The sequence below is a fragment of the Physeter macrocephalus genome, chromosome 11 (assembly GCF_002837175.3).
Source record: "Physeter macrocephalus isolate SW-GA chromosome 11, ASM283717v5, whole genome shotgun sequence".
NCBI lineage: Eukaryota > Metazoa > Chordata > Mammalia > Artiodactyla > Physeteridae > Physeter > Physeter macrocephalus.
This window is the reverse complement of record NC_041224.1, coordinates 67,921,418-67,934,112: the sequence shown is the minus strand read 5'-3', so window position 1 is coordinate 67,934,112 and position 12,695 is coordinate 67,921,418. Positions and strand designations below refer to the sequence as shown.

The 12,695-nt window shown below is 35.3% G+C and overlaps 1 protein-coding gene across 19 annotated transcripts in view; it reads right to left on the bottom strand.

Annotated features, from left to right (window-relative positions):
• Positions 1 to 12,695, bottom strand: part of SCAPER (S-phase cyclin A associated protein in the ER) — a 491,770-nt gene that overhangs the window by 319,411 nt on the left and 159,664 nt on the right. For all 19 annotated transcript variants that reach the window (XM_055088136.1, XM_028495131.2, XM_024128925.3 and 16 more), the window contains 5 exons: positions 7,462 to 7,632; positions 6,462 to 6,537; positions 6,129 to 6,246; positions 5,743 to 5,854; positions 1,990 to 2,130 (listed from right to left, as the gene is read on the bottom strand). In XM_055088136.1, coding sequence (XP_054944111.1) covers positions 1,990 to 2,130; positions 5,743 to 5,854; positions 6,129 to 6,246; positions 6,462 to 6,537; positions 7,462 to 7,632 — 618 coding nt within the window. The remainder of the gene's footprint in view (positions 1 to 1,989; positions 2,131 to 5,742; positions 5,855 to 6,128; positions 6,247 to 6,461; positions 6,538 to 7,461; positions 7,633 to 12,695) is intronic.

Below are 12,695 nucleotides of genomic sequence, written 5' to 3'. Positions count from 1 at the left end.
ACACGTGAAAAGAATGTTTATTTTGCTGTTTTTGAATATAATGTCCTACAGATATCTATTCGGTCCAACTAGTCTATTGCATCATTTAAGACCATCATTGCCTTATTGATTTTCTGTCCAGATATGGAACTAACAGAAATGCCCATCAATAGATGAATGGATAAAAAAGATGTGACATATATATATACAATGGACTATTACTCAACCATAAAAAAACGAAATTCTGCCATTTGCAGCAACATGGATGGACCTAGAGAATGTTATGCTTAGTGAAGTAAGTCAGACAGAGAAAGACAAAAACTGTATGATATCACTTATAATTGGAATCTAAAAAATAATACAAATGAATATATATTCAAAACAGAAAAAGACTCAGAGATATAGAAAACAAACAAACCAGTGGTAACCAAAGGGAAGAGGAGAGAAGGGAGGGGCAAATTAGGGGTACAGAATTAAGACATACAAACTACTATGTATAAAATAGATAACAAGGATATATTGCTATTACATGGAATTACAGCCATTATCATGTAATAACTTTTAATGGAGTATAATCTGTAAAAATACTGAACCACTATGCTGTACACCTGAAACTAACACAATATTGTAAATCAACTATACTTCAATTCAAAAAACTCAAAGAAAGAGAGAATAGAAAAGTAGTTGCCACAGGCCCAGGGGAGGGAGATAGAAACAGGGAGAGATTGGTAAAAGGGGACAAACTTTTAATTATAAGATGAATGAAATCTGAGCATCTAACGTATAACATGGTAACTACAGTTGATAACACTGTATTCTATTGATATAACTGAAATACGCTAAGAGGGTAGAACTTAAATGTTCACACACACACACACAAAAGATAAATAAGTGAGGTGATGGATATGTTAATTAACTGGATGAGGGAAATTCTTTCACAATGTATACGTATATCAAATCACCATGTAAATATCTATTTTATTTGTTAATTATATCTCAGAAAAGCTGAAAAAGAGAACTGTTTGACTAATAACAAAACAATCTAATTTTAAAAATTAACAAAGATATTTGAACAAACACTGTAAGAGCTACAGACAGGAAATACACACATGAAAAGATGTTCAGAAAGCAAATTAAAACCACAAGACACTATACATAAAGACTAATATGGAATGGTTAGAATTACAGTATGTAACCATGTCAAGTGTTGGTGAGAATGTGGCTAACTAGAACTCTCATCCACTGCTGGTAAGAGTAGATAAAGTGTTTCTTTAAAAGTTAAACCTATCATAAGACTCTGCCAATCTCAGGTATTTACCAGAGAAAATGAAAGCACACATCTGCACAAAGACTTGTACACGAATTTACACAGCACCTCTATCTATAACAGCCAAAAACTGGAATGAAAACAAATGTCCATCAACAAGTGACTGGATTAACAAACTATGGTATTTCTACACAATGGTATACTTCTCAGCAATGAAAAGGAAATGATACACAACAGCATGGATAAAATTCAAAATAACTATGCTGAGTGAAAGATGCCAGAGGAAAGAGTACATACTCTATGATTCCATTCATATAAAATTCTGGAAAACACTAACATCCATAGTGACAAAAAGCAGATCAGCAATTGCATGGTAACAGAGTTGAAGGAAGGAATGAATTACAAAGAGGTATAAAGAAACTTTTGAGGGTGATGGAATTGTTTATTATTTTCATTGTACTGATGGCTTCAGGAATATATATGTCAAAACTCAACAAACTGATGCTTCACATATGTGTTATTTATTGTCTGTGAATTATAACTCAATAAACCTGTAAAAAATAATACATATCTCATAGGATTATTGTAAGAATAAGATATTGCACACAGTAAGTATCAAATGAGCATGTAAAAATGCTGTTATTCTGGCACAGGATAAACATTTGATAAACATTAGCTTCTTGTGTAACAACTGAAAAAGTACTCAAGTAACTAATTCAATGTTCAAAGCACCTAAGTTATACCTTAGCTTCTTCCTCTTGTGCTTTTTTAACAATTGCTTGTAACTGCACCTCTCGTTTAAATTCAGCATGAAGTAATTTCTCTTCCATCATCCTACGTCGTTGGTCTAGTAACTCTTCTTTCCACTTCCGGACATCTTTCTCCTATATGCAATGAATTATCACATCATTAATTTCAGCATACACAGTCACTTGACAAGAATTACAAACAGATAAACAGCTTAGGAATTATAAAATCAAGAACCTGGAAAGACCTAAAGGATCATGACTAATGATTACGAACACAGCCTATGGAGCCAGACTGGTGAGTCCATAATCTACCATGGTCACTTGCTAGATATATAAACTGGGCAACTTTTTTAGCCTATGTCTCAGTTTCCTTATCTATAAAGAGAATAGTAGTAGTACCTAACTCATACGTTTTCAAGGTTGAGTGAATATATGTAAATTCTTAAAACAGTACATCAGACATTGCTCAAGAGAAATATTTGCTGTTATTATTATACTGCACTATGAGCACACTTAAAATGAAAATAGTGTATATGTCTTATCCTTATAAACATTAATGGCTCTATAACCCAAATTCAAGACAGATTATTTTATCCTAGAAATTGAAAAAACGGTGAGAAGTCTGAAAAATAAATATTTGCGTAAGAAACATTCTCTGAAGGAACAGAGAGTTTTGACTATAGAAGAATAATTACGTTAGCTCCCTTTACTTCCTTAAAACAATATCAAATAGAAGAAGTAAAAGACTTGTCCTGTGCTCCAAGAAATCAGAACCTACACCAATAAGAATAAATTATAGAAAATCAATGTTGGCTCAACATGAATGGGAAGAAAACTAACATTTCAGTTGAATTTTAGCTACATAATAATGTATTTAACCACCTATAAAAGTATGATGCAGAAACAGTACTGGATTAGGAGCTAGGAACAGGTCCTTAAAGCTCTGGCTCTGCACGGCTTCCCTGGTGGCGCAGTGGTTGAGAGGCCGCCTGCTGATGCAGGGGACACGGGTTCGTGCCCCAGTCTGGGAGGATCCCACGTGCCACAGAGCCGCTAGGCCCGTGAGCCATGGCCAAGCCTGCGCGTCCGGAGCCTGTGCTCCGCAACGGGAGAGGCCACAACAGTGAGAGGCCCGCGTACCGCAAAAAAAAAAACAAAGCTCTAGCTCTGTAAATTATTGGTCATGTGACATTGGAAACAGCCCTTAGCCTCTCCTAGATTCAGTTTTCACATCTATAAAATGGGGTTCAGGGGGACTTCCCTGGTGGCGCAGTGGCTAAGAATCTGCCTGCCAATGCAGGAGACATGGGTTCGATCCCTGGTCTGGGAAAATCCCACATGCTGCAGAGCAACTAAGCCCATGCACCACAACTACTGAGCCTGCGCTCTAGAGCCCACAAGCCACAACTACTGAGCCTGCATGCCACAACTACTGAAGCCCACACGCCTGGAGCCTGTGCTCCACAACAAGAGAGGACATCGCAGTGAGAAGCACGCACACTGCAATGAAGACCCAAGGCAGCCAAAAATAAATAAATAAAATAAAATAATTTTTTTTTAAATGGGGTTCAGGAACTGTTCAACTCTGTGTGCCTCACAGAGGCACTGTGGTGATCAGATGAGACCATATTTGTATAGAATAGTGTTGAAACAATAACTCATTATATAAATGGAAGGTGGGATTTATCATTTAAAATAATTGAAGGGATACCTACATTGATGGGAAAATTAAACCAGAGAACCTCTAATGTCTTGTACAATTTCAAGAATTTACTATTTTGTTTGCATGAGTATCTGGAGATTATATTATATAGTGAGAAAATAAACTATATAATTTTATTTGTATTAAAAACACAGTAAGAAGGGAAATTATAATTGTGTTAGAATATTTTTCTAAAGCTTAAAATGAAATAATATATTAACTCTTATAGAACCCCATGACATGGAGACTGTTTTTCATATTTGATCTATTCAATCTAAATGATTAAAATCTTGATTAAAATAACTAAATTCTTGAGATTCAGGTAAAGAGAAAAATTACAGATTTTCTTCCTTTCCCAGCCAACTTTTCTACTGCACTAAGGAGAATCTTACACCACCTCATTTTTTTTTTTTTTTTTTGTGGTACACGGGCCTCTCACTGTTGTGGCCTCTCCTGTTGTGGAGCATAGGCTCCAGACGCACAGGCTCAGCGGCCATGGCTCACGGGCCCAGCTGCTCTGCGGCATATGTGGGATCTTCCCAGACCAGGGCACGAACCCGTGTCCCCTGCATCGGCAGGTGAATTCTCAACCACTGCGCCACCAGGGAAGCCCACCACTTCATTTTTACATTCAAATTATTTGGTCCAATTATTTTTCCGAATTTTAAAACAAACATAAGTAATGCAAATATATTTAACCTAGGCATATTAGTCCTCCTTTCTAGGACCAGAAGGTAACAAAGGAGTTCACCTATACTATAACGGTTACCTATCTTCTGTCATGCTGTGTTAGGTATATGTGGTACACAGACTCCAAGATGGCTCCAAATGATCCCAGCCACCTGGTATTCAGACCCTTGTGTATTTCCCTCCAACACTGTATCAGGATCGTGACCAACACAATTCATCAAAAGTGATGGTATATCACTTCCGAGATTAGGTTATAAAAGTGCAGCTTCCATTTTGGCAGCTCACTTGTTCATTCTCTCTCTTTCTCGTCTTCTCTCAGATTACTCTGTGGGAAAGGTAGCAGCCATGTTATAAGAACATCAGGCTATGGAAAGACCCACATGGCAAGATACTGAGGTCCGTAGCCAACTGCTAAAGAGGAATCCAGGCCTGCCAATAACCACATGAGAGTTTGGAAGTGGATCCTTCAGCTTCAAATGACTGCTGCCCCAGACAACAGCTTGACTGCAACCTCAGGAGAGACTCTGAACAAAGAAATAACAACACAAGTCACTCCTGGTTTCCATGCCCAAGAAACTGTGAGCAGTTGTTTTAAGTGAAAATGTGTGTTGTTTTAAGCTGCTAAGTCTTGAGGTCCTTTGTTACACAGCACACATAACTAATACAGTACTCATGTCTGCCATGTGTAACTAACAATAAGAATGACCATATATGAGCAACAGCCACCCGAGCACCATGCTGTTTTACTTACTTGCCACTTTCATCATCACAACTGGTTAACAATGATAATTGTCATTTTATGGATAAAGAAATTAAAAGGCAGTATTGTTGAGTAATTTGCCCAGGGCGTCATATCCTATTATGTGGTTCAAACCAGGATTTCACCTGATTGGCCATCTCCAGAGCCCATGTTCTTTCTACTACACCACACTGACCAGAAGTTACACTGCTCTAAATACTCCAAGAATCTCTTCCATAAATCTAATTAGTACCCCACTTATTCAAATCTGATCATCTCAAGCTCAAAACTGTCCTACCAATTCACTGAACACTTTGCACAAGACTCCCCAAGGAAACCCCCACTGAAAATGGCAAAAGACAAAGCACAGCTTTAATAATCCATGCGAACTCAGCAAAACAACAATTTACCAGCTTTTTTAGGAATGACAAATTCTGTTTTCTTTCTTTTCTTAACAGGTAGCTTTCTGTAACTCAGTAGATAGAAATGCTTTTGTTTCTTAGTAAATTTATTTTTATTGTTCTTTTAGCTTCTCTCGAACCAGAAGAAGAAGTCAAGTTGAAAATAAGCCCATCAATTTAAGGCAATCATACTTCCCTAAAAATTAAAAACTCACCCTTTCTAACAATTTCTGAAGCTTTAATGTTTTCTCTTCACGTAACTTTTCCCTTAGCTGCTGTGCTTTCATTTGTTTTTCTTCATGTTTCTTCTTAGATTCTGCAATTGTTCTATTAATACAAACAAATGGACAAGAGACACAAATGTTTACATGATAAAGTCACAAGTATCTTCTTTAGTCTTCAAAGTTCTTAAAATAAATATAAAAAATATACAAAACTAACTCTGGCCTAAAATTTCACAGAATCATTGTCACTTTTCAATGGATCTGGAAATGTCTTGAATAATGTACCTTAAAATAGTATGTAGTAACTCCATTTAATAGTCAAGAACATCTAGTTCCCTTCCTGTGAAACATTTCAAATTAATTTTCAAAGGCCAGACCTTTTACGAGATGGTGAGGAAAGTTTTTCATGCATGTGAATTCCATGTCCTGGAGGTCTAGCAGGCTCCTCCTCTACAATATCCCCCCAGGATGTATTTTGGCGCCAAGATTCACGAGCTGTTTTCAGAAAAAATAAAACCGCTATTGTTTAACCACATAATTCTATAAAACAAACATTTGAGAACAGACTTTTAAAAGGCCCCCACTCTTATTTATTTTACACAAAAACACCATGTAATAAGATAATGTATTTTATACCCCTCTACCTATACATACAACACACACACACACACACACACACACACACACACAAACATACAAACGTGTAATACCTTCATAATCCGCAAGGACATCGTTCCAATCCATAGACATACCACAGAAAGATACACTTCCACTGCCCATGCTGGCCTAAAATGTAGTAAGAAAAATTGAGTAACAAATATTTGAAGCAATTATAACCTTATAAAATGAACTATATATGAAATCTTCCTACCTACTGCTCATATATTTCATTGAGCAAACAGTCCAAAACCAGAAAAAAGTTACATACCTCTTACAGTCACAATAATTACCAAGTTAAAAATACCAAAGCCTATACATTTTAAGAGGAAGACTAACCTACCTGCCATTAACAGCAGAGACAAACCAAGTAATTTTAAAAGAAAACTATTGGGTTTAAACTATTACTACATAAATTCTGACATATTTAGAGCACACATCAGAAAAGCTAAAAAGTATTTGTTGGGCATTAAAATTTAATAGGAAAACACTGCAAACATTTATGATTACTTTTATTCTTTAAGAAATCCCTCTCATCAACATATATATCCTGAGCACCTAGTGATAGCAAGGCAATGTATCATTTGCTTTTTATTAGCAGAAGGAAAAATATATCTTCAATTCTTCTTCAATCTATGCAATTATAATCTGAGAAATGTTGTGTATTTACTTACTCTGAGATTCATTTTCTTGATTTGTAAAATGAGAAAACAACTTGCAACTTGTCAATTGCATTATGTATAAAGACACTTAGTAATGGTAAAGTGCTTAAAAAAAGACTTGCTGAGGAAAGAGATATGGGAACATATGTATATGTATAACTGATTCACTTTGTTGTAAAGGAGAAACTAACACACTATTGTAAAACAGTTATACTCCAATAAAGATGTTTAAAAAAAAAAAAAAAGAGAGACATGTACCACAGTGTTCATTGCAGCACTATTTACAATAGCCAGGTCATGGAAGCAACCTAAATGTCCAAAAAAAAAAGACTTGCTATTGTTTATCGTATAAGTCTCAATCACCCAGAGAATAAAAATTCTAAAAGCTCACAGAAAAATCACTGTCGTTGTCAGTTTCAATATTGATATCATTGTTTTCTTCAGCTTCAATTTCTCTAGTTAATTGTTCCTCTTCAGCAATAGCACTAGCAATGGCTTCTTCATTGGCCTTTTCTAGACGATCTGCTAGCTCTTCCTTTTTAGCAAGAACTTCTGCCATAGACTATAAAGTTAAAAACAAAAAGAAGAATCATCAGTTGACTGGAAAGTTAAGTAATTATTTCTTTATGTTCTAATCATAAATAGTATATATAAAAATAGCATTGATCTAGAATTATAAAACTTGAGGTCCAGTTGTATGACTTGGAAATTTCTTAAAAGCAAAAGAATATTTTATATTCCATAAAATGATACAATAATCCATGAGACCTTTTTACCAAACTGCTGTGTATGACAAACTGTGAAGTTGTATAAATAATAGTTATTGTTATTAATAATAAAGTGTGAATTTCATTTGAGCACCAAAATTCAAAACATTTACAGGTCAAATATTTGAAAAACAAAAGAAAAACATTATACTTTAAAGGGAATATAAATTATGCTGGTGATGACACTTTCTGAACATATATACTTTATATATGTTTACTTATATACTTTATATGTGTTTACATATATATTTTACTTAAAATTATGCATTAGAATTATTTAATACAAATATATGCATCAGAATTATTAATTAATAAATCCCTATAAAAAGCTAAATATGTATACTATAAACCCTATAAACCCTACAGCAAACAGTGAAATAACAAATATTTATGGCTACTAAGCCAACAAAGGAGATAAATTATAAAAGAAAATTAATCAAAAAGATGGGAGAAAAAGGAAAAAGGGGATGAAGAACAGATGAGTCAAAGAGAAAAACAATAAGATGGTAGATTTAAAGGAACCATATCAATAATCACATTACATGGAAATAGAGACTCAAATTGGATAAAAGCAAGACCCCAAACCACATGCTGCCCATAAGAAACCTAATTTAAATATGAGAATATAAACAGGTTACAAATAAAAGAGCTACCATACTACCACTAACCAAAAGAAAGTTGAAGTACTATTATCAGACACAGTAGATTTCAGAGCAAAAAATATGACAAGGGATAAAGAAGGTCATTTCATAATGATAAACTGTTAATTCACTAAGAAGACAAACAATCCTAAAGGTTTATGAACTTAATAATAGACCTTCAAAATAAAAGAAGCAAAAACTGATAGAATTACAAAACAAAATAAACTTAATGGGAATGTAAAATGATGCAGCTACTTTGGAAAACAGTCTGATAGTTTCTCACAAAGGTTAAATGTAAAGTTACCATACGACCCAACAATCCCATTCCTAGATGTATACCCAGGAGAAATGAAACCATATGTTCACACAAAAACTTGTACACAAATATTTAAAGCAGCATTATTCATAAATTCCAAAAAGTGGAGAAAACCTAAATGTCCATCAACTGATGAATGGATAAAATGTGGTATATTCCACATTCTTCAAACAGTGGAATATTATTTGGGCATAACAAGGAATGAAATACTGATACAGGCTAAAACATGAATGAACCTTGAAAACAATAGGCCTAGTGAAAGAAACCATTCACAAAGACCACACATTGTATTCCACTTCTATGAAATGTCCAGAACAGGCAAATCTATAGAGGCAAAAGACAGATTAGTGGTTGTATAGGGCTGGGAGGGTGGAGTGAAAGGAAGGACTGCTAATGGGCACTGGGTTTCTTTTTGTAGTGATGGAAGTGTTCTAAAACTAATTATGGTGATGTCTGCAAAACTCTGTGAATATACTAAGAAACAGTGCACTGTACACTTTAAATGGATAAACTGTATGTTATGTAAATTATATCTCAATAAAGTTGGCTTAAAAAAAGTAGTCCCACAGATATATGCAGAGATTTCAGTACCCCTCTCTCAACTGATAGAACAAGTACAGAAAATTGGCAAAGGAGACCTGAACAATATTATCAACAAAACTGACCTAGATATTTTCCCAAGAGAAATGAAAACATATGTGCAAAACAAAGACAAACGTTCATGGTGCCTTTATTCATAATAGAGAAACTGGCAACAACACAAACATCTGTCAACAATTGAATGGATAAACATACTAAGTTACATGCATACAACAGAGTACTCCTAAAGACAATAAAAAAAGAAGGAACTATTAATATACACAACTACATGGATGAATCTCAAAATAATTATGCTGAGTGAAAGAAGCTAAACAAAGATTACATTATTCCATATACAGAAAGTTCTTAAAATGCTAACTAATATGTAGTAACAGCAGAATTGTGATAACCCTGGGAAGGGGAAACAGGGAAGAGCAGAAGGAGGGATTACAAAAGAGAATGTGAAAACTTTTGGAGGCAATCAATACTTTCATTATCTTGATTGTAGTGATGATTTCACAGGTATAAACACATGTCAAAATATATCAATGTGTATACCTTAAATATGTGAAGTTTACTGAAAATCAATAACACCTCAATAAAGGTATTAAAAATGCAACTTCTTGAGCTTCAGCTTATTACTGAATTGGTCTGGAGTGGAGCCTAGACATGAGTATACTTTTTAAAGCTTCCCCTCCCCACTTCATTTCCCCTGTTGATACTATGCCCCCTCAAAACACACAAGATTGTCCCTGGGGAAGAGAATGGGGTGAGACAGTTTACATGACAGACTATTTCTTTGCATCATAAGCTTTTTCTCTGTAAACTCTAGAATATTATAGAAACGAACTTGTTAAAGTGGCACACAAACATCATACCTAACAACGATTAAAAAAAACTATTAAAGTTGAATATATTTAACTTTGCAGAAAGTAAGTTCTCACATAAGCCTATTTCCTTCTCAATTTTATCTTCTCCAGAGAACATTTCTATTTCACCTCTTAAGACCTGAAAAGATTTTAACAGAGTAACAGAGCTTACGGATGAAATAATGATTCAATTATCCATATACAACTTCTACTGTTTTCACACTGTGAAATTCAAATAAATATCTGCATACATAATCATTTTTTAAATTTCTAAATTTTCATTAAAATTTGTAATTTCAGTAAATCTAAAAACAATAAATCCATGGGAGCTAGGATTTACATCAGCACATTTTTACAATGTTGGCAAAAGTGGACCTTAAACATAAAGGGTCCTTTATGTTTAATAAATAAATTTTATTATTATAAATTCTTACAGTCATTTTCTGCTTGGGATTCTGTTAAATAAGAGAACTACAGATTTTTTTAGTTGAACCATGTATGTGACAATACTATATTGAGGGAAAAAAAGAAAACAATTTTCTCAACACTGCAGCAATTCTCTATAACCCTCCACTTAGAACCTAAACAACGACATGCTTATCTAGAGCAACCCACAGAAGTATCTGTGCCAAGACAAATTAAAAAAATAAAATTTTCTCAAAATCTTAGTTTAGTTAAAATTCCTCTAAGACCTCTAAGGATATGCTAATATTCATATGTAAAGCAGAACTTATTTTCCTTCAAGTATGTAAATGTCATTCTCAAAATAACCAAGGGTTTTTAATACTCTACCATAAGCTTATTTTACCTGCGTGATCAAAATAAAAATGACGAGAGAAGAATATTTAAATAATTATTTTATGCTTATTTAAGTATAGGATCTTTTTCCTTTTTTAAAATTTGATTCTCATAGAATCCATTTGCAAAATAAATAATCTGATAGCCAGCTATGAAAACAAAAATATAAATATGACCAATTTCTACCCATATATTAAACCCACTACTTACATGACCATAAATTATTTAACCTTTAAACCATTCACATTAAAAAACCTAAGTTAAAAAAAATTGCCCTTTATTCCTTTATAAAGGAATCTAAATATTTGTTTTTCTTATTACTGTAACTCTTAATTTTCCCTTAAACAATCCATCAATTTCATCTGTATCTAATATTATTCTCTCTCTAAAATGTATAATTTGGCCTAATATCATCTGCTGGTATCATCTTTCAACATGATGAGGCATTAAGTTTAAAAAGAAATTATAGTATATGGTGGCCAATTAAAACCTAAATTTTGAGTGTAGGAGGAGGAACCAAGACGGCGGAGTGGAAGGACATGCTCTCATTCCCTCTTGCGAGAACACCAGAATCACAACTAGCTGCTGGACAATCATCGACAGGAAGACACTGGAACTCACTAAAAAAGATACCCAACATACAAAGACAAAGGAGAAGCCACAATGAGAAGGCAGGAGGGGCGCAATCATAGTAAAATCAAATCCCATAACTGCTGGGTGGGTGACTCACAGACTGGAGAACACTTATACCACAGAAGTCCACCCAGTGGAGTGAAGGTTCTGAGCCCCACGTCAGGCTTCCCAACCTGGGGGTCCAGCAACCAGAGGAGGAATTCCTAGAGAATCAAACTTTGAAGCCTAGTGGGAATTGACTGCAGGACTTCGACAGGACTGGGGGAAAAAGAGACTCCACTTTTGGAGGGCACACACAAAGCAGTGCGTGCATCGGGACACAGGGGAAGGAGCAGTGACCCCAGGGGAGACTGAACCAGACCTACCTGCTTGTGTTGGAAGGTCTCCTGCAGAATCGGGGCGGGGGGGTGCTGTGGCTCACCATGGGGACAAGGACACTGGCAGCAGAAGTTCTGGGAAGTACTCCCTGGTGTGAGCCCTCCCAGAGTCTGTCATTAGCCCCATCAAACAGCCCAGGTAGGCTCCAGTGTTGGGTTGCCTCAGGCAAAACAACCACAGGGAGGGATCCCAGCCCCACCCATCGGCAGTCAAGAAGATTAAAGTTTTACTGAGCTCTGGCCACCAGAGCAACACTCAGCTCTACCCACCAAGAGTCCCACCCATCAGGAAACCTACACAGCCTCTTACATAGCCTCATCCACCAGAGGGCAGACAGCAGAAGTAAGAAGAACTACAATCCGGCAGCCTGTGGAACAAAAACCACATTCACAGAAAGACAGACAAGATGAAAAGGCAGAGGGCTATGTACCAGATGAAGGAACAAGAAAAAACCCCAGAAAAACAATTAAATGAAGTGGATATAGGCAACCTTCCAGAAAAAGAATTCAGAATAATGACAGTGAAGATGATCCAGGACCTCAGAAAACGAATGGAGGCAAAGATTGAGAAGATACAAGAAATGTTTAACAAAGACCTAGAAGAATTAAAGAACAAACAGAGATGAACAATACAATAACTGAAAT